The following is a 21486-nucleotide window of genomic DNA, read 5'->3' as shown; positions in this document are numbered from 1 at the left end:
TGTAAGTTTGTCAAACTGCAACTTAACAGAGTTTGATGGGCAACATCCACTCTATCACTTCCTACATGGATGAAGCATACAGAGGAAAATTGACCAAAATCATCTTAAAAGGATTTGCTTGGAGACAAGGGACACAAAAAGATAAAAGTACAAAGGGTAAGAAAGAGCCTCCCATTGAGTCCTGAGGTTTAGAGTAGACCCTCTGGCCAAACTTAGCCTTAAATCTGGTCAACTGCTTTGTGTCTAAAGGGTTTAGCAAATGGGATGGGATGGGATGGGATGGGATGGGATGGGATGGGATGGGATGGGATGGGATGGGATGGGATGGGATGGGATGCGATGCGATGCGATGCGATGCGATGCGATGCAATGCGATGCAATGGGATGGGATGCAATAGGATGGGATGCAATGGGATGGGGCAGCCAAGCGTTCTGGGGACGTAGCCCTAAAGGGACCAGGGCTCTGAGCCGCTCCGCTGGGAAGGGCAGAGCCCTCAGCTGAGGGATGCGGGAGCGGGTCCCTCCCGTCTCCCTGTGCCCCGGGACAGCCTGCCCAAGCTCCGGCAGAGCCTCCCGCAGCCTCCTCCATCGCCGGCCGCATCGCTCCCCCCGCCGGCCGCTCCGCGCCGCTGCCGCGGCAGGGATGGGCAGGACGGGGATGGGATCGGCCGGGGAGGGCAGGACGGGGATGGGATAGACCGGGAATGGGATCAGCCGGGAAAGGGCAGGACGGGGAGAAAGGGGAGGACGGGGAGGGAGGGGAGGACGCGCCTCTCACGGTTTCAGGGGCAGACAAATGTGTCGGCTCCCTTGCCCTCTGCCCTCCCTCCGGCCGCGGGGAGATGCGCACCTCGAGGGGTTTCCCTCGGCATTGTCTCTTCGCTGGAGGTTGGGCAAGATTTTACTGAATTCATCTTTGAAATAGATGGGATTTTGTGACAAAAGGATGCTCCGCAGGGAGTACGGGCAGTCTGGGAGCTGCTCCTCAAGTTGGAGCAGGGCGGACGGGTGGAGCCTGACACTTTGGAACACTCTCGGTGCCAGACCCATGATAAGATCCCCCCCCAGCAGTAATTCTGGGGGTGCTTGAACTGCTGTGGCAGAGACCTGTGTGTGAGATTCCCACTGGGAATGGTGACTTCATCAGCCCCACCACCCTGGGTACCTGAACACGGCTCAAAGCCCTCAGTTACATGGTTAAATTTTCCTTTGCAGGGCTGATTTTAGCTGATGACTTTTGTGAAATACCAGCCTTCACACATGGAGCCTGAGGGAATGATGTGAAGCTGTGTCAGGGGAGGCTCAGGTTGGATGTTTTCAAATATCCAGAGGGTGTTTGGCACTGGAAGAGGCTCCCAAGGGAAGTGGCCACAGTGCCTGCCTGATTGCAAGAAGCATTTGGACAACACTCTCAGGCACATGTTGTAATTCTTGGGGTTGTCCTGTCACAGGTGTTGGACTCAGAGATCCTTGTGGGTCCCTTCCAACTCAGAATTTTCTGTGATTTCATGATTCTGTGCTGTAGGATGAGTTTAATTCCATGGGTTTCCAGTGTCACTATTAGCTATAGTAGAAGCAGCTCCAGGTGCAGCTACACCTCACAAAGTGTTCCAAGTCCAGGCTGTTTCCAGGTGTGTGACTGGAGTAGTCATGGTGGTCCCTGGCTTGTCACCTTTTTCATCTCTACCTGCATTTTGTACATTTCAGCCACAAACCTTAATGCAGTATTTGTGCCACAGTTTGTTTCTCTTAGAAAAGTAAGGGTCAGGGAAACATACAGGACAGCACAAATCTCTACAGAAGTCTTTGTGTGCCCCATCTTTCCTCTCTTGAATGTAGGACATGGCTCAGTGAGTAACTGCACCAAAAGGAACCATCTCTGCAGATATCCTGTAGCACTTGGGTCAGGCTGGTGCTGGTTTTGGATCCAGATCTGTCTGTTAGTTTTCTATTTATCTTTTTTTTTTTTTTTTTTTTTTTTCAGGTTTGCAAACTGTGTCCTCAGTCAGCGCAAACCACAGGGAGAATTTCCACTTGGAAAGTACAGGCGAGTTTCTTTCCTGCTGTGCAGGCACGGGAAGGCTGGATTTCTGCTCCAACAGGGAAAGGGCTGTTCTGTTCCACCCTTGCTGACTGTCTGGGTCTAAAAGCTCAAAGAGGCCAGCTTATTCCTCAAGTCCTGACATAACCCCTTGTATGGCATTTGCCCCAAGGCAGTGAAATTCCAGCCACTTGATACTTCAGGCTGTGACCTTTGAAGGGTTAAGAGAGCCCCAGCTTCAACCTCCTGAGCTCATTCTGGATCAGTTAAAGCCAGGGCAGCTGCACTTTGTTACAGCACTGGCTTGGCTCCTTTGGGCTCTGCCAGGCTGCTGGGACAGGAGTGCTGTCCCCTGGGATGGGACATGGCCTTGGAGATGGATCACTGCACCTCCCAGAGCCATGATAACCAGCTCTCCTGGTGCAGCCTGCTGGCTTTCCTCAGCTCCCCGGGACTCGGGGCTGACTCCTGCACCAGAGGGGAAGGCAGGGGAGAGGAGGGCTGGAAAAGCTTCCCTTGCACAGGACCCAAGCTCCTGTGCCTGTCTGGTGGCACTGGCAGGAGGGCTGAGCTGGAGGAAGGGGAGCTGCCTCACAGGGGAGTGGAGCGAGGGTTTCTGGCTGGGAGGGAGTGACTGGAAAGCAGGTTTGCACAGGATGGCTGATCTCCTGCAGCCCCTGCCTGCCTTCCTATCCTGTCCCTGCCCAAACCTTCTCTCAACAGCTCTCCAGGCCTGGAGGTGGGTCACATCCAGTGGGCTCTTGCAGGGGTCATGGGCAGTGGTGCCCTTCTCTGTGTCAGTTCTGCCAGTTTGTTGCTCCCACAGTGGGGAGGCATTCACCGTGTCTCCTCTGAGAACCCCCCTTTGGCTGAGAGCCCAGGGGGAATGGGTGCTGTGACCTGCCCCCCTGGGCTTTGCTTTCCCATGGGGGTCAAACACCTTGGCCACACGAAGTGTCTGTGTTCCGTGAGATCTGCCCCAGCCCTGCAGCCAGGAGTGACCCTGTGCAGGATCCGCCCTGACAGCCCTGCTGGGAGCACAGCACATTCCACAGGGGCTGTCAACAGGGACCTCACAGCTCAGCCAAGCTGCAACTTGGCTATTTTTAGCCCATGCAAATGGGGGTGTTTATTTTCCTACTCCTTTGCCTTTATTGGGATTTTATTGCTGATGAAAGCAAAGGCCTGAAAGCCATGTGAGTGTCTGTGCTGGCTGCTGCAGTGATCCCATCTCTGCCCACATGTTACCCACCCAATATTCCCCAAGCCCTTTACAGTGATAGGCTGGAATAGGCAAAAACACCTCACCTTACCTTGGACCAGAACCTTTTTTGGGGCTGGGACACCTGTGGTAACAACTTGAACCCATGCTTGAGGTTGGTGGTGAGGGGGCAGTCCCTCTCACCAGGATGGGATTAAACAGAGGAACATTGCAGGCTGGTTTATTGTCAGTGTTTCAAGTCAGTATTTTTTATTACAGAAACTCATTAGGTTGCTCACACTGTGGCAGGAATTTAATAATGTAAGGCACAGGGAACATTCAGAGGTAAAAAAAAAAGAGTTCTCAGCCTGTGAGATTTAGCCATCACTTTGCTCCTGTCAGAACCCTCTCGTATAAAGCAAAATCCAAGTACCTTCTCCCTTCCATCCTTTGCATCCCTTAAATCCACAACAGGAAAAAAAAATATTACAGCCTTTTCCTCGAGCATGTGGCAACCACGCCACTTTCTGGGCAGAAATATCCCTTCCAAGTCTGACACAGCTTCCCTGGAAGAGCAGGGCTGGAATTTAGGCACAGCCAAGGCAGAGGGGTGGGAAGTGCTTAAGGACGCTGTGATTTGGGGAGAGCCAAGAGCTTTGTCTCACCTACAGCTGAATCACAACATCAAGGTGAGCCACACACACCTCGGGGAACAGGCAGCCACACCCCATCTCACACAGAAAACATGACAGCAGCGTGGTCATTGAGCGATGGTGAAGCATGTAGCACTTTCAAACCTTTATTATTCAAGAGGATTTTACAGGATGGGAATAATTTCATCTTATTTGTTTTAAATTCTGTGCGCTTCCCTATTTGCTTGTTCAATTTATAATTTTTTTTTTTTTTGTGCCCAATAACTGCTAAATTCAAACCCTGGGAATGGGAGGAAAAAAAAGGAAAACAAAATCCTACCACTCTTTCTTACCCCTCTCCATCCTTCCTACCACGAGCTGGGTGGCCACAATGTCACCTGCAGCTGCTCTGCTTGAGAACCAATCCTCCTACATCCTCTGGCTCTGCCTTCCCTCGCTGCCATCTGTGACTGGTGGTGAATCAGCTGAGAGGGTTTTGTGTCTGAGTGTCCAGGAATGTGCTGTTAGTGAGAAGTTCAGAGAAGTCCATCCCAGAGCGGATGGTGAGGCAGAGCGGATATTTAGCACAGGAACAACCAGCAGTAAAGACGTGGGAGAGAGAAAAGGCATGTGGAAACAGCTGGGTGAGTAATCTAGTGGTGATAGATAAGGCTATGAACGAGGACTGTTATTTCTCTTAGCACCGTTACTACATATGTTTAGACCTATATTAGCACCTTGTTCCCAGGGAAAAACAAAACAAAACAAAAGCAGTTTAACATCCAAAGGAAGTGGGAAGGTTAAAACATGACAAAGTTGGCAGCAGAGCAGGAAGGTGAGCGTTTAGATCACCAGATCCTTGTCTATATCCTCTGTGGAAGGAAAAGGGAGACAAAAGTTAGGAGGTGGATACTGCCAGGGTCCCACTGTTCCTGTACCCTTCTGCTTCCCTTACCCAGGGCTGGCTGTGATGCATTGCTTCATGCATGGAGGGGGTTCTGGGGGTGCTCTTCGGCCTCCCCTCCACCCCAATTCCTGCCCTCATCGGTACTTACGCTCCTTGATGCCAAAGCAGCTGGCCCACTCCTCCAGGGCGATGTACTTGTCGTTGTCCAGGTCGCAGGCCTCGAAGAAGCGCGTGGTGCAGTGCTCCATGGGGATCAGGGGGGCTCGCAGCGGGGCCAGCTCCGTGTGGGACAGGTACCTGCCAGGGCGGCCGCACGCTCACAGGAGGGAAGATGCTGGCCCAGCTCTCTGGTTTGGCTGCTGTCCCTGTGCCCTCCCAGTGTCAGCCGCTGAGTGTCACGGGGGTCGAGGACTGGTATCTGCCTTCGCAGCCAGCCAGCCAGAACAGCCACCAGCTGGGGGTCCCTGCCAGCTGCCCCCACCCACAGTGAGTGTGTGATCACTCCCATGCCCATCTGCAGCCCACAGCTGAGCCAGCAGCTGCCATCTCAGCTGCTGACACTATCCCAGGGACTTTGGAGTAAGATATTTTAGGGCACTGTCATAGAACGGTAAATCTGAGAAGAGAGAAACTCCACACCCAAGGGAGGTGGGAGCAGCTGGGGCTGGGGGAGGCCCCTCTTCCTGCAGCAGAGCAGTTTGCAGGAGGCAAAGGTGCCTCTACTCCAGCTTGGTTAGCCACAACCTCTGTCACCAGCCACCCACTGGTGTCACATCTCCAGCCTGCCTTGAACCTTCTACTGCCAAATCACCCTGGTCCTCAGGCAGGAAATGGTTCTGGCCAGGTCCCTGTCCTGCTCTGCTGGCACTCACCCATCAATGGGGTGCTGGTCCAGCTGCCCGAACTGCCAGTGCACAGGGAAGATGTACATGTTGTAGTTCTTCTCAAAGTCCCTGGCCAGGAGCTCCACGGTGTGGTCACCGGCCTCCAGGCGCTTCTCGTTCTCATGGATCTTCTTCACCTGCCATGGGAGAGGCCGGGGAGGCCTTGTCAGCAGGGAAATGGGGTGCAAGGGGCCGCCTTGGGAGGGTCTTTACAGGGATCCCACAGGTCATTCTGGACAGGCTCCCTGTCTGTGCTGGCCTCCACTGTAGGGGTGAGCTCCCAGACCCCTTCCCCTGTCCCCCACCTTGAGCTTCTGCTTCTCGGTCAGCAGGTTGTTGTCCTCGTCGCGCTCGTACAGAGTGATCAGCACGTTCTTGAGCCAGTCCCGCATGCGCAGGGGGAACTCGGTCAGCTCTGTGTCCAGGCAGGCAGGAATGACTGCAGGTCACACACAGGGGTCAGTGCAGCATCTGCACATGCAGCTGCACACCCTGGACACTCAGCCCCGCTGCCCTCCCACCTCAGCCCTGAGCTTGCCAGGGCCTTTGCTCTCCACCAGGCTGTGAACATGGGGGCTGTGCCCAGTTAGGGGTGCCTTTGTCTCAGGGAGTGGCTCCACTTACATTTGCAAGGCCCAATGTAGTCCAGGTGCAGCTTGTGTCCCTTCTTGGTTCCCTCCAAGGTGCACTTGGTGGCAAAGAAATGGCAGGAGGAGTCGTAGGTCTTGTTGTCAGTGCCACAGACCTGCACGAGAAGGGGAGATGCTGCATGAGAGGCAGGGAGAGCTTCCAAACGAGATGTTTAGCTTGTTTCCTGGGGTGGCAATGGCTCCTTCTGCACCACCAGATGAGACCAGCCACCCTGGCTCTGTCTCCGTGTGTCACCACCTCTGGCAAAGCCCCTGTGGGTCCCTCCCTGTCCTGGGCCACTGAGCAGATCCTGCCCTCACCTTCTCGAAGACGCCGGCGGTGGCAGGGCAGCTGGAGGGGTCCTGGCACACACACATGGGCGAGTTGTTGTCGTCCACCTCGCACACCTTGCCGTGCTTGCAGTGGTGGTTCTGGCAGGGGTCTGGAGCAGGAGGGGAGCAAAGTCAGAGGCAACCACATCCTCACCTCCCACGAGACGCTCAGGGCACCTCAGCACAGAGGGAAGACTGACACTTTGCCAGGGACAGCCCCCACATCTATTCTCACACTGGGAAGGTGTGAAGGTCTCCAGAAATCCATGTTAGCCCTGGGGCTAATCCTGGACTCCTTTCTGTAGCCACGCCAATGGCTTTTCTGTTCAAAGATGGGCTTACAGAGGGCCCAGGGCTGGAAGAAGCCATGTGCCTCTAGCTTTGAATGTGCATCCAGATGGCATTGTCCTTGTGCTACAGCCCTTCCCAAAGGAGCCCCTCACTGGTTGGGGTGGCTAAAGCTCCCCCACACAGCGAGGGGACAGTGTCCCTGCCAGCTGGAGGGCAGGGGAAGAGTGACTCACTCTCTGCAACAATCTCCTCTACGTCCTCCGTGGGTTCCTCAAACTCTCCCACCTCCACCTGGACAGGATTAGCCCCCACGGGCTCCTGCAAAACAGGTTGGTGTTTCTGCTGTGGGTGCACAGCCACAGCTCCTGGGAGGCAGAGCAGCCCCCCATGGCTCCCCAGAGTTTTGGAGATGTTTTTTTCCAGAGCAGTGGGTGCTGAGGGGATGGGTGAGGAGGAGGGACAGAACCACCTACCTCTGTGGTGGGGTCTTCGATGACCTCTGTCTCATCGGGCAGAGCCTCCTGCTGCAGAGGAAAATGCACATGAGTGGGGGGTCCACAGGACAGTCCCAAGGGGGGTGACCCACTGGAACAGGCAGGAGGGCCACCCTCAAGTTGTTCCTCATTCCTCAATGCTTTATTTGTTATAAAAGCTATCGGCTATTCCAGATGAACAACCCCGACTTACCGGCGCTGCCAGGGCTTTGCCTGCCAGGCAGAGAAGGAAAAAAATCCAGGCCCTCATCTTTCAGCAGACCTTGAATAAAGCAGAGGAAAAGGAGGGATGAGGAAGGAGACCACTGTGTGCTGCTGGGCTCCAGGCTGAGCAGACACTTCAAGAAGGGTGTTCTCTCCATTTCCTGCCTCGTCTGTTCAGTATTACAGACCCACATGCTGGCTTTTCTAGCCAAAACCTTGGGCCAAATCATGTTTCCAAGATAAATTGGTTTGATTTTGGAAAATGAGACAGTGGAGTTTAGATGTCTGTTGCTCTCCTGGATGCCTTTAGGAAAATCACAGTCAAAGTGGCTCTTTCCTTCTCTGGGTTTTTTTTTCACCAATCCCCCCACATTTTTCATGTTAAAAATCCCCTGATGGGAGTGCCAGGTATAAAGAATGAAAGTCTATAATATTAGCTGTAAATCAGAAGACATATGGAAGTGGATGAAGGAAAGAAATAAGAGAGACAATGAGACAGAGCACTTGAGAATCAAATCCTTTAGAAAACCCCTTCCCCCAGGGACACAGGCATCCCTAGGGGTATCAGACACCAGTCCCTCATCCCAGCACCCCAAAATGTTGGCGTGTCTATTGTTTTTCCCTTTCCTGCTCAGACCTGAGGGTCCCCAGACCGAGTTTGGGGCATCCAAGACACTTTGTGGCTGTGACAGCTCCAGAAGGATGAGCCCTTTGCGCCTGGGCTGCCACAGAGCCCCCGCAGGAGAGGCAGCCCAGCGAGGAGGAGAGCACAGCTGGTGACATCCCCGTGTCCTTGTCCCCCCCGGTTCCTCTTGGCAGGGCTGAGCTCTGTGTGCGGGCAGAGAGGAGCTCAGCTGGCCGCTTAATATGCAGGTGGCACTGCCCGCTGCCTTCCGCCCGCGGGGCTCTGAAACACCAACACCCCGTCCTGTGTCCTCTGTCCTCTGTCCTCTGTCCTATGTCCTCTGTCCTCTGTCCTCTGTCCTCCCTCCTGCCAGCCAGGGCACCTGTGCCCCTGCCAGGCCTCCCCTTCCGCCTGCCCTCCTGCGCTCCACCTGCTCCCAGCCCGCCCTGGGCAGGCACACAGAGGCATTTGCTGGGACAGAAAGTGTTGGACCAGGTTTCTTCTTCTCTCCCAGGGTATCTAATGTCGCTGCAGCCATTCCCTCCTCGTGCACAGCGGCTCTCTGGGTGTAGAACCACACCAAACCTGCCCTGCTGCCAGGGCACCGACCGGGCTGGGCTCTGCTTCCTGATTTAGGGAGGTTTGGCCACTCAGAGAAAATCCTTTCCAATCTCAGCGCCTCCCCCAGCCTCTGGTGGGGTGTCTGTGCCAAGCAGGGGTCAGGGAATGGAGGGCAGCTTTCTTGGGATGTCAGAGGGCTGGAGGGGTGGTGGGGATGGCTGCTGTGGTGGTGTGAAGGGCCTGTGGCAGAGGAGCGTGGGGAGGGGTGATGAGCTCTTAGGCTCTGTCGAGGCTGCAGCTGAGCAGCTCCCTCCTCTCCTGCTTGCTGTGAGCTGTCCCTTCCCCTCATCTTCATTTGTTCTGGAGGTTTCTGTGAGCTCTGCCAGCATTTGCCAGCAGAGATCACTGGTTCTTTCTTCCTGGAAGGGTTGTCTGGGGAGGGAGGTGGAAAAGTACAGGTGATTCTGGACATCTCCTCCCTTGCTGGTATCCCCTGGCTAGTAAAGGCTCCTCCTGGGCTTCTCCCAGGGGTTTGTTTGCTTTGGAAGGTGCTCTGAGGTTCAGTGATGTCCACTGGACAGTGCCCAGCCTGGAGGAGAGGGCAGTGCATGCACTTGTAGAATGTGGCACTAAGAAGAACCCAACCTCATGCCAAGGCCATCTTAGATCATTTCCCCAAGCATTAAAAAAGCCTTAAATTTCAAAGTCTGGGCATGCAGTAAGTGGGGTCATGTTTGCTAGGAGCCAGCAGACAGCTGGAGCTGCCAGTGTTGTGTTTGGAGGAAGAAGGAGCATGAAAAAGTCTGAGCAAACAAGCTCTGCAGAACTGTCTTGTGCCTTAGATGGTAAAACAAATTTATTATAAAATAGCAACTTTTTGGAGGCAAAGCCTGTGCAGTGAGGACATTGCAGTGTCTGTGAGCCCCTGGCTGGGTTCCAAATGATCATTCCTGAATGCCTGGTGGCCAAAAGTTCTGAAATAACAGCTCAGGAGCCCTGCACACAGGGTTGCTCTATAAGGATAATGTGGTACATGGTGCAAGTCTCCCTCCTTGTGGAGCAACCATGGTCCTGCTATCCAAGAGGATGCTTTTGGAGCTGGCAGCTGGGCCACAGCATGAGCTCAGCATCCATCGCCCAGCTGGAGGGACCTGGGAGGATCCCTGAGGGGCTCTGCACTGGGAGTGCCTGGCACTGCTTTGTGACCCCATGGAGAGCAGAGGGCAGCAAAGGGGGTGCAGCCAGGAGGTCATTTTGGACAGGGAAAAATATTTTAGCAAGCGGGAACTTAGGCTCTTCTACATCCTAAAGGAATCAACAGACACCAGCACTTTGCAAGATGATGGAAACCAGCACAGAAAAGGCTGCTGAATATAGAATAAGAGAAGCTCCATGGTCACCACACTTCCCTCAGGCCTGCCCTCCTGAATGTTGTGGATTGAGCAGTCAATAGGGCACCATGGGCTGTTCAGGTTTTTTAATCCTTGATCCCACTTGCATCCTACATGGGGACTTCAGCTCCCAGTCACTCTTTAAACAGAGTCTGGGGGCTCCCCCAAACCCCTCTCAGTGGTTCACCTCTCCAGCATGGCCCTCAGCACCAGCTGCTCGTTGCATTTTGCAGCCATACCCCAAAGAAGAAAACCATGGGGTGTAGAGAGGGCTGAGGCTGACCCTCAGCACCTCCACAGACTCCAAACCAGCTGCTCTGGGGAACTCTTTACCACGCTCCCCACAAGATTTTGGCACCACCATCAGTTCCTCCCGACGGGAACATGCCCTGCAGTGGTGCACAGAGGAGAGTCTGTGCCACTGGGTCTGTCTGGGGACCCCAGCCTGGGGCCTCGGTGGCTTGGGGAGGACACAGATGAGCGGGTGCAGCCTCCAGGAGAGGCTCCATGGATGGTCCATGGTCCATGTGGCGCTGGCCCTGTCCAGGGTTGCGTAAGCCTTTGGGATGCCACGTTAGCGTGGGGAGGAGTCTCTCCCTGGCCACTTTGACAGCTCCTCCCTGAGGCCAGCGGGCTCACCCCGGCTGCCACCCCTGCGAGCCCGGGCGAGGGGCGAGGGGCTCTGCTGCCTCTCCCACAGCAGCCACGGAGGCAGGAATGGGCAATGGGGGGCACAGCCCCAGGCTCTCCTGCACCTCCCCTCCCTCTGCTCACTGCTCATCTGCATCTCTGGAGCATCTGACATACCCCACCTCACACTGAGGGTAACGCAAGGCTGGTCCAGAAAAAGATTCTGCCAAACCCAACTGGGGCCGCAGTGTTCAAGGGGCAAATGGGTGACCAAGTGTGACTGACACAACAGAGACACAACAGCAGGGCCGGGTCCTCAGTGCCTGGCCCTGCCCTCCCTACGCAGGCAAGACCCTCTGAGCTTTACTCAGCAGCCACTCCCAAGCTGAAATTCCATTTGAAGCCGGAGTTGTTTGTGTGAGTTCCCACGAAGCTCCCTGCTGAACAGGTCCCTGCTCGTTCAGTGCTGGCTCACCCAGATGTGCTGCAGCTGCCCTGGGTGCAGCCCGGCTCCTGCCACCTGCACAGACCCCTCTCATGCACTGTGCAGGCTCAGAAAGCCATGCAAGGTTTAGATGGAAGTGAAATTCCCTTTAGCTCACACTCTGAATAAAACACAGCAGGGGAAATAATCTCCCTACCCCATGTGCCTGTGCAGAGTCACTGAAGACACGGCTACACCACAGCTCTGTGTGAGCCCATTCCCTGTGCTGGGAGCTGAGCAGCTCCGTGTGAGCTCAGAAATGCTCACATCTTGCAGGGCTTGTTGATAGGACAGCAAGAGCCCAGCCCCACCACAGCTGTGTGCTGAAGCTGTCATAGTTTCTCCAGGTTGTAGATTGAGTCCATGATAGAAAACACTTAAACTAATACCAAGAATAGAGCCTGGATGTGCCGTGAGCTGCAGGCAGCCGCTCATGGATGAGCCCTGTGCAGACAGGCGAGACAGAATTTTGCTGTCCTGCTGTCCTGCTTTTTCTGTTGTGTGGGCTGGACCTAAGGCAGTGCCAAAAGCAGCCCGGATGCTTTGTGCCAGGTGCGGGAGGTCCCTCCGGCTCCGGGGGTGCAACCAGCTGATCCCACAGAGGAGGCAGGGGATAAACTGTCCGATAAATATTCTGCAAAAATGCAAACCATCTCCAAAGTATTCCCTGGACCTGCCCCGCCACAGCCGCTCCAGCGATAACAGCCCCGACATCCCTCGGACCAGAGGACCCAGAAAAGGTTTCCATGGGAGCCGACATTCCTCTGGGGCTGAGTCATGGAAGAGCAGAGTGTTGTGGAAGGAAGGGCTTGAAAAAAAGTTCGAAAAGTTTATTTCTGCTCTTCCCCCTCCCAACACCGCCCGCACCCCTGCTCCTGCCTATGTGGCAGACAATGGCTTGGCTTTAGCTGCTCTGCCGGACGCAGCAGCTTTTCTGTGCCACTTAAAACTCGCCTAACAAACGGCTGCAATTAACTTTTGTCCTTTTGGAGGGATGCTGAGCTTCTGGGCTGTTTCAAGTTGGTCGTCTCTGAGGACTCGGGAGTACTGGTGACATTCCCAGTACCCCCGGTTTCACTCCAACTTGAAACTTTTGCCTTTGGTTTGGGTGGGAATTCGGCCCCCAGCTGGTTAAATTTCCCTTTTTTTTTTGGCTGGATGCAACAGAGTGGAGCTTTCTTAGAGAAGGGACACAAAGAGCAGAGTGAGACTGTCACGTCAGCGGGCCGGGAAGGACAGCAGCTGCCTTTAAAGGAAACGAGCCCTCGTCTCTTCTGTGGGGACCTAAAATTGTGCCTGACGGAACCCAAGGTCTTAAAACTTAAAAAAACACCTCGAAAGAGCTTTGCTCTTCCTATCCTGCAATCTCCGTCCCCCTAGCAGTCGATCAGCCAGAGTTTGGCAAGCCAGGGCAGCAGACTTGAAAAGCTTTCAGAGTTTGCTTGGAACAAAAAGCCGAGTGTCTTTTTTTTTTTTTTTTTTTTTTTTCAAAGGAGAAATAAGATCGGCCGCACTGAAAAAAAAAATAAAACCGCTGACATGAAGTCGGCAGCTCTTTTGTTCTTCCTCTGGATATTCTGGTGAGTAAAACATCACCTGCCAACACACCTCAGGCTGAGAATTCATCGTAACTACATCTGATTTTCTCTGCAGGCTGGTTTGATGTGCCCAGACCTTGGTGTCATGGATCTCACTAAAGAAATAAGCACCAGCTGAAAACACAGAGGGGGAAAAGGGAGCAGAGAGAAGAATGAGGGCAAGCTAAACCTTTACAGTCAGATGCCACCAAAGCATTGAAGCTTTGGCAGCGAAATGGAATAAGAGACAGCTTAGAAGGGGAAATGCTGCAAAGAGGAGGAAGGGCTGAAGTCAGGAGGGGTCTCTGAATGCAGCACTTGGGGTGGAGAGCGTCCAGCTCCCCATCCCGAGTGCCGCGCTGCCAGCGCTGGACTCTCCCCGGGCCGGGCCAGGGACCCCACGAGCGGGAGGAAAAGCACAGCAAAGGCAATCGCGAAGCTCGGGCCATACCTCGCAGTCCCGGCAGCACGGCTGAGGGAACTTCAGGCGCTTGGACAGGCTGGAGGAATCTGCAAGTTTTAGAAGGAGGCAGGAGGAAGCCAAAGGGTGGGCTGGGTTTCCCTCTGCCTCTCCCCCTCCTCCTCCTCCTCTCTAGCTTTCCAAATCGGTCTCTTCCTCTCCTCCGCTTCCCAGTGGGCAGTCCCTGAGCCTGGCTCCAAAGGATAGACCAGAGAAATCAAGCTGAAAATCAAAGGGTCCCTGTCAGGGGCAGAGCAGTCCCCAGCGCAGCCCTCCCAGCAGAGTCACTGTCACAGCACTGCCTGCGCTGAGTTTCCAGCTCTCTGTCCCTCTCGGATGACAGCACACGGGGTAGGGGAATGCCATCTCTCTGCCTGGTTCTGCACCTCCTAACACCCCGACCTGCTGCAATTATAATGTTAAATGCTGTCATTTCTCAGCGGTGTAGCTCAGTCCCTGAGCTGGTGTTTCCCATCCTCAGCGGCATGCAGAGGAAAGCAGGAGAGTTTTTGCTTCTCCATCCTGTCTCCTAACATTGCTGATATCCGTGACTGCCTTGTGGAGAGGGAGAGGAAAGAATGACCCAGAGAATGTAGAGGATAAAGACATATCTGAAATGCTGTAAGTAGGCAGAGAAATGCTGGGCTGGTAGATGTGACTCTCAGCACAGTGGTCTCTCTGTTGTGGTTATCATCCAGCAGATCTGGACTGATTGAACAAAACCCATCCAGAATTGCCACTCAGCTGAATTCAGTGGTCTCTTCAAACACTATTTTGATTTTACAGATCATAACTCAGCTGGAGCAGCTGCCCAGCCAGAGTCAGCCAAGCAGCAAAGCTGTTTGGAGTTGAGTTTTCCCATCTGTTCCTCTCTATGCCCAGGGTGAAAACCCAGCTCCTCTCCCCTTGATCTGTCCATGGCTGAGAGGATCTGAGGTGCATCTGCTCCCCCAGCACCAGCATGGCCTTGGCACCACACTGCAAAGGAGAACCAGTAGCCAAAAATTGCTACAGTTTGGGCACACCCAAAGAATGTCTCTGTCACATACAGAGCTGTCCTGAGCCCCGTGGATAATCCAGCTCTTTGCAGCTTGTGATCCTCCTGTGACATCAAAACTCACCCTGGGGCTGCTTTCTAGGGCAATGGAAAGATGATGTCCCATGTAGGCAGAAGGACTGGGGACATCTGGGCACCAGCAGTGTGATTGTGGATGCTGGGTGAAGGACACATGAGATCACAGCAAAATTCAACATTGTGTTTTGTCTTGGCTGCCTGGGGTTTGGGTTCATTCTTGATTATGTGCTATCTTTGAGAGGGCTGAGACATGGACCTGGGTGGTGATTAACTCTTCCCACTGGTGTTGCTGAGGATTTAGATGTCAGCACAGGGACTGGCCCGTGATGACCTGCCAGGCTGTGCTGGCTCCTTGCTCTGCAGGATGTATCTGCTCACTGCCCACCCAGCCTCACAGCACTTCTGCTGCATGTGAGAGATCAGATGTAAGACTAAACATCCCATGGCCAGCAAGGAAAAAATATAAACAGGACAGAAAAGGAAGGCAAAGGGGAAAGAATGGAGGAGGGGTTAATGAGAACCCATCATCACTTTCCAGTGAACAGACAATCTCTGTGATCAGGCAGCTCAGGAGGCTGGTGGCAAAGAACAAGAGAGGAAAATTTTTTTCACCCATTTCTTTACTTGGCTGCACACTTCCCAAAAGCCATCCCTGGGTGCTGATATGTGGATGTTGATACCACTCACAGAGACATTAATAAATATTCCACGTGGCCCTCCCAGGTCCCTGTGGAGGCTGGATTTGTGATGGTTTCTAAGACTCTATGGGTCCTTCTAATGCACCTTGTCCTCCCATCACAAGTGTCCATGGCTCCCAGGTGCCACCAGTGCCACTTGTAGGTCCAGTTTGGCTCCAGAGGTCAGACATTCCCTAAAACAAAGTTTCATCTGCTTGAGTCATAACCCAAGGAGCCAGACACAGCTGTTGAATGGTCTCTGCAGTGGATTAGTCACGACTCACATTGAAATTGTACTGCTGCTGGTTCTTCTCCTAAGGAAAAAAAAAAAAAAGACATCTGGAAAAAATTTTAGAGAGAAAAAAAAAAAAAAGAAGAGAAAAGAAACCACTACTTTTCTAACTGACAACGTGGCAATTGCTCTGCACTGTAGCCTGAAGTTAAGCCCTCTACTAAGGGCCTAAACAAATGATAGTGCCATGGAGATAATTATAGCAGGGATTTCTTTATGGATGTGGCGGCTTAGACCCTGGGTGTGAGAGAGAGCAAAAAGCAGTGGTGCAGTCACATCTGGAAATGGCCCCCAAGCTCATCCAGTGAGCCCGGGGGGTGGGAGTGAGGGGTGCTCTGTGCACAGGGTGGGGACAGCCAGGTCTGTGCCTTGGGAAGGGCACATTGCCTGGCATCAGCAGTGGGATGGAGGGGGATCACAAAGAGCCTGGAGCAACTGGCTGGCTCTTTAAACTCAGCAGCTTTAAAGAGCTCCAGAAATGACTGAGAGCTTACAAAGGAAGTCCTGAAAAGTCCTTTCCACTCTTGCAAGGCTTAGTGGGGTCATCAAAAAGGAGATTTTTCTGTCAGGCTGCCACGAGGAAAACTAGACCTCACACATATTTAGAAAGCTGTCTTATGCCATCTGGACCAGGGGATTGCCCAAGGGGCCTCCTCAGCCCTGGGAACCCTGGCAGGGCTGCAGCAGGTCCAGCTCAGGCCCCTGACCCTGTGCCTGTGGGGCTTTGGGCACAGCAGATGAACCCCAGGGCTCCCGGCGCTCGCTCCCAGCTCAAGTCACTGCACAAACTCCGATGGAAACAGCACACAGGGCAAGACCCTGTGGGGCTTGAGCTCATTTTACAGCAAAGCCAAGAGGTCTGGAGGGGTGAGGTTTGAACTCCAGCTAACCCCAGTTTAAAATCCAAATTTCTTCATCCTGCTTTGAGCCAGGCTGGGCAGATCAGGACTGGTGCAGTTGAAAAACCCTGGTGCTTTCCAAGAGGGGAACAATTCTGCTGTAATAGATGAAGAAAAAGGCAAGTGAGCAGCTCTGTAGGAGTGATACAAGTGTGGCTTAATAATCTTGCTGTCCCCTGCTCACAAGTCTGTCAGTGTGAGGAGCCTTTCCTTCTCTCTGCTCTGGGATGGATTCTCTAATGAGTTTTTCTCTAGAGGATGTGTCTGCATTAATTCTGGTGGATGCTGCTGCAAAACAACGAACCCAAAGTGCATATAAATATACAGAATGCCCTGGAACAACCATGGGAATGTAATTTGCTAAATCTTCATCCCTGGGTGTGTGACTGAAGGCTGAGCTCCTCACAGGTGCAGGGCAGTCAATGGCTGCAGGGGTGGGAGCCCAGCACCAGCTCAGGAAAGCTGAGAGTAAATGCAGAGGAGAGAGGAATCTGCTTACCCCAGGAATTTCCCATCTCTCCTGCTCTCTGGGAGTGTGTCAGCTGAAGGGTTTCTGGCTTTTTCCATTTCAGAAGTAGATCAGAGGCAGAAGGGCTGTGCTCTCTGGGCTTGCACTAAGCAGATGCAGGGCCACTGCAAGCACCATCTGTACAGGGCAGGATGAACCCAAAATGCCCTTGGAACAGCCTGAGAGGGGCTGTCTTTGTCCTGTGTGGGGCAAGGAATTCTTCCCAGTGGGATGGGACTCTGTCCCTGAGCTGAGCTGTGGGACTGATGCCGTTCAGATGGAGCAGATGGACACTCACAGCCTCTTCCAATGCCTGCACTGGGCTGCTGGTCAGAAGCAGATGGAGAAGGAGGAGTGGATTGCAGATTCTCAGCTGTAATGCAGAGGCCAGCAGGGCAGGGGATGGAAAGGCAGCTGTGCACGGCTCTGCAGTGACTCATGGCCTGGGAGCAGGCTGCAAAGCTAGGAGGCAGGACAGGCTTACTGTGGGATGTCTTGTTCTTTCCATGATGTGGGTGGACTCTCACAGCTGTCCCAGGGTTCTCTGGTGGAAGGCTCTTCCATGCCCCATGGGGAAGGTCTCTGCCTCTTTCAAACTCTCCCTGCATTGTCATCTCACTCACTTGCAAATGTGTGGGGCTGCAGGCTTGGGAGAAATCTGTCTGTCCTCCCTGAAACTAAACTGAGGCCAAAGCATCCATCACCTTCCTCATCTGTGGAGCAAGAGAGGAGCTTTGTGTGCTGCATCTGCCCCTGCCCTGCCCAGGATGCTGCTCCTGGGCATCCCATCGGAACACCCAGAAAGGTGGTAGAGAGAACCCCTCTGGCTGTAGCCCCCACCCTGTCCCCATGGCAGAGTCCCCACAGCCCTGCCTGGAGACATCACAGCAGGCACTGGCAGACAGGACACCTCCTCAGCTGATTTGAAACTCTCAGGCACATCCAGCTGGCTGAGTTTGGTCCCAGCCCAGCACCTACAGTATCCAAAGAACCTGAATGTCCATCCCAAAATGCCTCTCCCTTGCTGCCAGGGGCTGTTCCCTGCTCATTGTGGGCACAGGGATGTTGAGTGCCTGAATTACAGTTGGGTGTCTCAGCCCAGCTCTGATCTTGCTTGAGACCTTGTGCTGGAGTTGTGCCTGTGACTTGCAGGAGGTGAAATAAAACTTCCAAGAGAGAAGTGCTGCTAACTCCAGGTAATCCCACCTTATTCCTGATGTTTACCTGCAATGCACTTTTGAGTCCTCTTGAGCCTGACAGTTTGGCAGCTTTTGAAGGATATGAATAGTACTGCTTGAGGAAATAAACAGGAATCCACTCTCAGGCCCCTGGGACATGTGGGGAGGGAAGCTCCTGGGCTGCAGTGGCAGCTCTTTTCCATGGAGAAACACAGTCTAAAAGGCAGCTTTGATGGGAGTACCCAGGTGAAGCTGTGGCAGCCCCAGAACACCAAATGCCATCTGGAAACCAGTGGCAATAACCATGGGTGAGGAAAAGACCAGAAATACAAATTCCAGAGTTCACAAAACTCTGTGGGGCCAGCCTTGTATTTTTGGGTCAAGAGTGTGAGGTCTTCTAAGAGAAGCTTTATTCTCAGATGAGTTGGCCACTTACCCCACAACCCTTTTTAATTTAATCAGCCACACCAACTTACATCTAAGGGATGAAAACAATGGTTTTCCTGAGCATTTACAAGGCTCCCCTTTGGAAACGTGATGCAGTGGTCAGGCTGGTGAGTGTCCAGTGGGGCCAGGCAGTGATGGGGCAGAGCTGCCATGGATTGGGATGGCAGCAGAGGCAAAGCAGGCAGCAGGGTTTGGTGTCCTCAGGATAACTCGCTGTTCCCAGGATCCAGCAGCTGAGAACACGGGCTGTAAGCGAAGGCTGCTTTCGCTGCAGGCTTATGCATTGCTGGAGGCAAAGAGGAGGAAAAGCCGGTGCTGGAGAGGGCAAGGCATGCTGGTGACAGGCAGGCTGGAATATGAGTTGAAGCCTGGAAAGTTTAGCAGCTCCCCGTGGAGGCTGAAGAACAGGACTTTAGTGTCCTCCTGTTAACCCTCCCTGCTGGCAAAACCCTATGAAAACATCCCCGGCCGGGCAGTCCTGTCCACTCACAGTGACTCGGTGTGTGCCCCCCGTGCTCCCGCTCCTCCCCAGCGCTGCCCTCGGCACAGCCCCGCTCCTGCGGGCACACAAACCGGGAAAAGCTCCGGGCAGAGCCACCCGAGAGGCCACAACATCCCCCCAGCACTGCTGCTGGCTGAACTGCACATCCCCGGGTGGGAACCGAGCTGTGCTGCAGCTGTGGGCCCATCCAGGCAGGACACGCTCCTTGAGCTGCCTGAGGTTCTTGGGCCACCCCCGGCTGAGCCTGCACCGATCCACCCTGAGAATCTGCATTTTTCTGTCCATTGCTCTGACACTTTCTGCTCCAGCTGAGCTCACTTCAGAACAAGCCCTGGCTTGAGATGTACCAGACAAGTGAGCCAGGCTGCTGGATGCAGGAGGCTCCATAAACAGGGTGTCCCTTAGAGGAGGCAAAATGGGACTGGTCTTGGCAAGATGCATTTGGGAGGATTGGGTACAGAGGCAAAAGCAAGTGTTGGCTGCCCACTGGGGTTACACCACCACAGCCAGTCACAGGCAGCAAGCAAATCTAAAGCTGGCAAAGAAGATATTAGGGGAGACTGTAGGAAATATTTTTGGAGAACATTTTGGGGCAGGATATCTTGTGAGCCTGAGCCACCCCTGTCGTGCAGGAGCCGTGTGAAGGGCTGTAGGGTCAGGCAGGGCTGGTAGGGGCAGTGCTGGAGGGCACTCTGGGATTTTAGCATCTGACTGTGATTTACAAACACGGCTGCTCCAGGCTAACACCAAGTGCAAGCACTGACCTCCACACCATCTCTGCTTGCTGGCTCCTTTCAAATCATCTCATGTGCACTTTTGAACCTCTCCAAGCTCCCCTGTCCAGTGTGGATTTTACCTTGGGGAGTTCAAGTTCCTTAAAATCTTCTTGCCTTGAGCAATTCAGATGTTTAAGGCCATGTATAGGCCTTTGCAAGGGCCAGTCAGTGGAGGAATCATTTGCATCATCTGTATGGAGCTTGATGGAATTTCACTGGTCAGGGAGTAAAGGAAACCCAAGAGGACACAACCCCCTTAGTTGGATGAAAATACAGCAGACATATGTGGGCAGAAAATACCTCGTCCATCACTGCTTCAGTGTGTGAGTTGTGGGGATCTCAATTTAGCCTGAAGCTTGTTTACTCCCCTTCAAAAGCCACCATCCTGTTTGGCCGGGGCTGGGCAGGAGCGGTGCTGTGGCAGGAACAGCTGGGCTGTGGGAAGGCTCGGGGCTGTGCCACACTCTGTCTGTGGGCTTGGGGCAAGGTGGGACGTGGGCAGCCCCAAAATAGCGAGGTCATGTGGGGCCCTGAGCAAACGCTTTGACTTTCCATCCTGTGCCTGGCCCGGAGCAGGGTCCCTCCCTCAGGAGCTGCTAAAATTAGCAGTGCTTCCCCAGCTGTATGCCCTGCATATGTTATCAGCAGCTGTTTAAGGAGATGGAGGGACCAAAATCACAGTTTTAAAAAACCTATCAGATTCAGAGAAGTCCCCTTTAAGCTTCTATTTTATGGGAAAAGCAGAGAGACAACATCCTTTCTGAAATGTGGGAGAGAGAGAACACTGGGTTCTCTCCTGTGTGATGCTGCTGTGAGACTGCTAATGAACATTAATTGTATCAGGCATCTGCAAAGGCTAACCAGAGAATTCCAGAGATGAGACACAAGCGCTGCTGATGTCACCCTGCAGTTAACTTCAGATATGCCCAAAGGTACCCACTGCACTCTCTCTCCTGTGCCTGCCCACATCACCCCAGGGAGCAAGATTGCCCAGGATTTACTACCAGGATTAATGGAGTGGATTTTTAATGGCATGAACATTCAAAATTGTGTTGTTCACTTAGGGGAAAAAGGTGGGAACTGGGAAATTATGGAAACAGCAGCTTTCTCAATGAGTGGGGTGGTGCAGGGAATTGTCTGGGCCCCTCTGGAGGTACTCAGCTGCAAAACAGGAGGGAGACCACACTGTGCTTTTGGATTATTGAAGGCCACCCAGCAGGTTGCAGGCACCAAACCTGCCCTGGTGATGTTCCTCTGCTCCTTCACTAACACACACAGAGGCTGATGAAGCTGTGGACAGCAAGGGCATCCGGGGAGCTGCTGAGGGAGCTTGGCTCCTGCCTGTGCCCAAGGGCTCCTTTCCTGCTCCTCTTCTGCAGATAACTCTGGAGAATCCCGAACCATACAAGAGTTTGGATTGCAAGGGACCTTTCAAAATTATCCACTGCAACCCTCAAGAACAGAGGTCCTCACTGCCTGAGGTGTGCCTGATCTGACATTGATGCCATCTCTCTCAAGGCTGGGCCATTCATGCTGTTTTTTCTCCAAGGCAATAAAAATAACGAGTGCTATCAAGGGAATCTGGGCTGCTTCTGGATGGAAAGTGTGGGTGAAAAGGCTGGATGAAAAGTGACACATCTTTCTCTGACCTCTCCCAAACCTCTCAGTGTTCAACCATTTCTAGTGGAATCAGAAAGTTCATCCCACTCCCTGAATTTCTGGGGGCTCTGGAAGAAATGAAGGGAGGAGAAATATCTCATCTCCTGCCCCTCTTTTTGCGTGGTCCCA

At 53.5% G+C, this 21486-nt stretch overlaps 1 protein-coding gene and 1 long non-coding RNA gene across 2 annotated transcripts; one reads left to right on the top strand and one right to left on the bottom strand.

The window, feature by feature from the left end:
* Window positions 1-4027: 4027 nt before the first annotated feature.
* Window positions 4028-13546, bottom strand: SPARC (secreted protein acidic and cysteine rich). The gene is made up of 10 exons (XM_021552201.2): window positions 13336-13546; window positions 7606-7674; window positions 7392-7442; window positions 7152-7236; window positions 6616-6737; window positions 6290-6410; window positions 5971-6104; window positions 5654-5802; window positions 4930-5078; window positions 4028-4746 (listed from the first exon to the last, which is right to left on the bottom strand). Exons 2-10 carry the CDS (start codon window positions 7660-7662, stop codon window positions 4718-4720), a joined length of 897 nt encoding a protein of 298 aa, XP_021407876.1. The 5' UTR covers window positions 7663-7674; window positions 13336-13546; the 3' UTR covers window positions 4028-4717.
* Window positions 12775-21273, top strand: LOC110482740 (uncharacterized). Its single transcript, XR_002467450.2, has 2 exons — window positions 12775-12887; window positions 21078-21273. It is a non-coding gene; the product is annotated as an uncharacterized LOC110482740 (long non-coding RNA).
* Window positions 21274-21486: the final 213 nt, after the last annotated feature.

Source organism: Lonchura striata, chromosome 15 (assembly GCF_046129695.1).
Source record: "Lonchura striata isolate bLonStr1 chromosome 15, bLonStr1.mat, whole genome shotgun sequence".
Taxonomy (NCBI): domain Eukaryota; kingdom Metazoa; phylum Chordata; class Aves; order Passeriformes; family Estrildidae; genus Lonchura; species Lonchura striata.
Note: the sequence above shows the minus strand (reverse complement) of the source record. Positions and strands in the feature narration are given on the sequence as shown.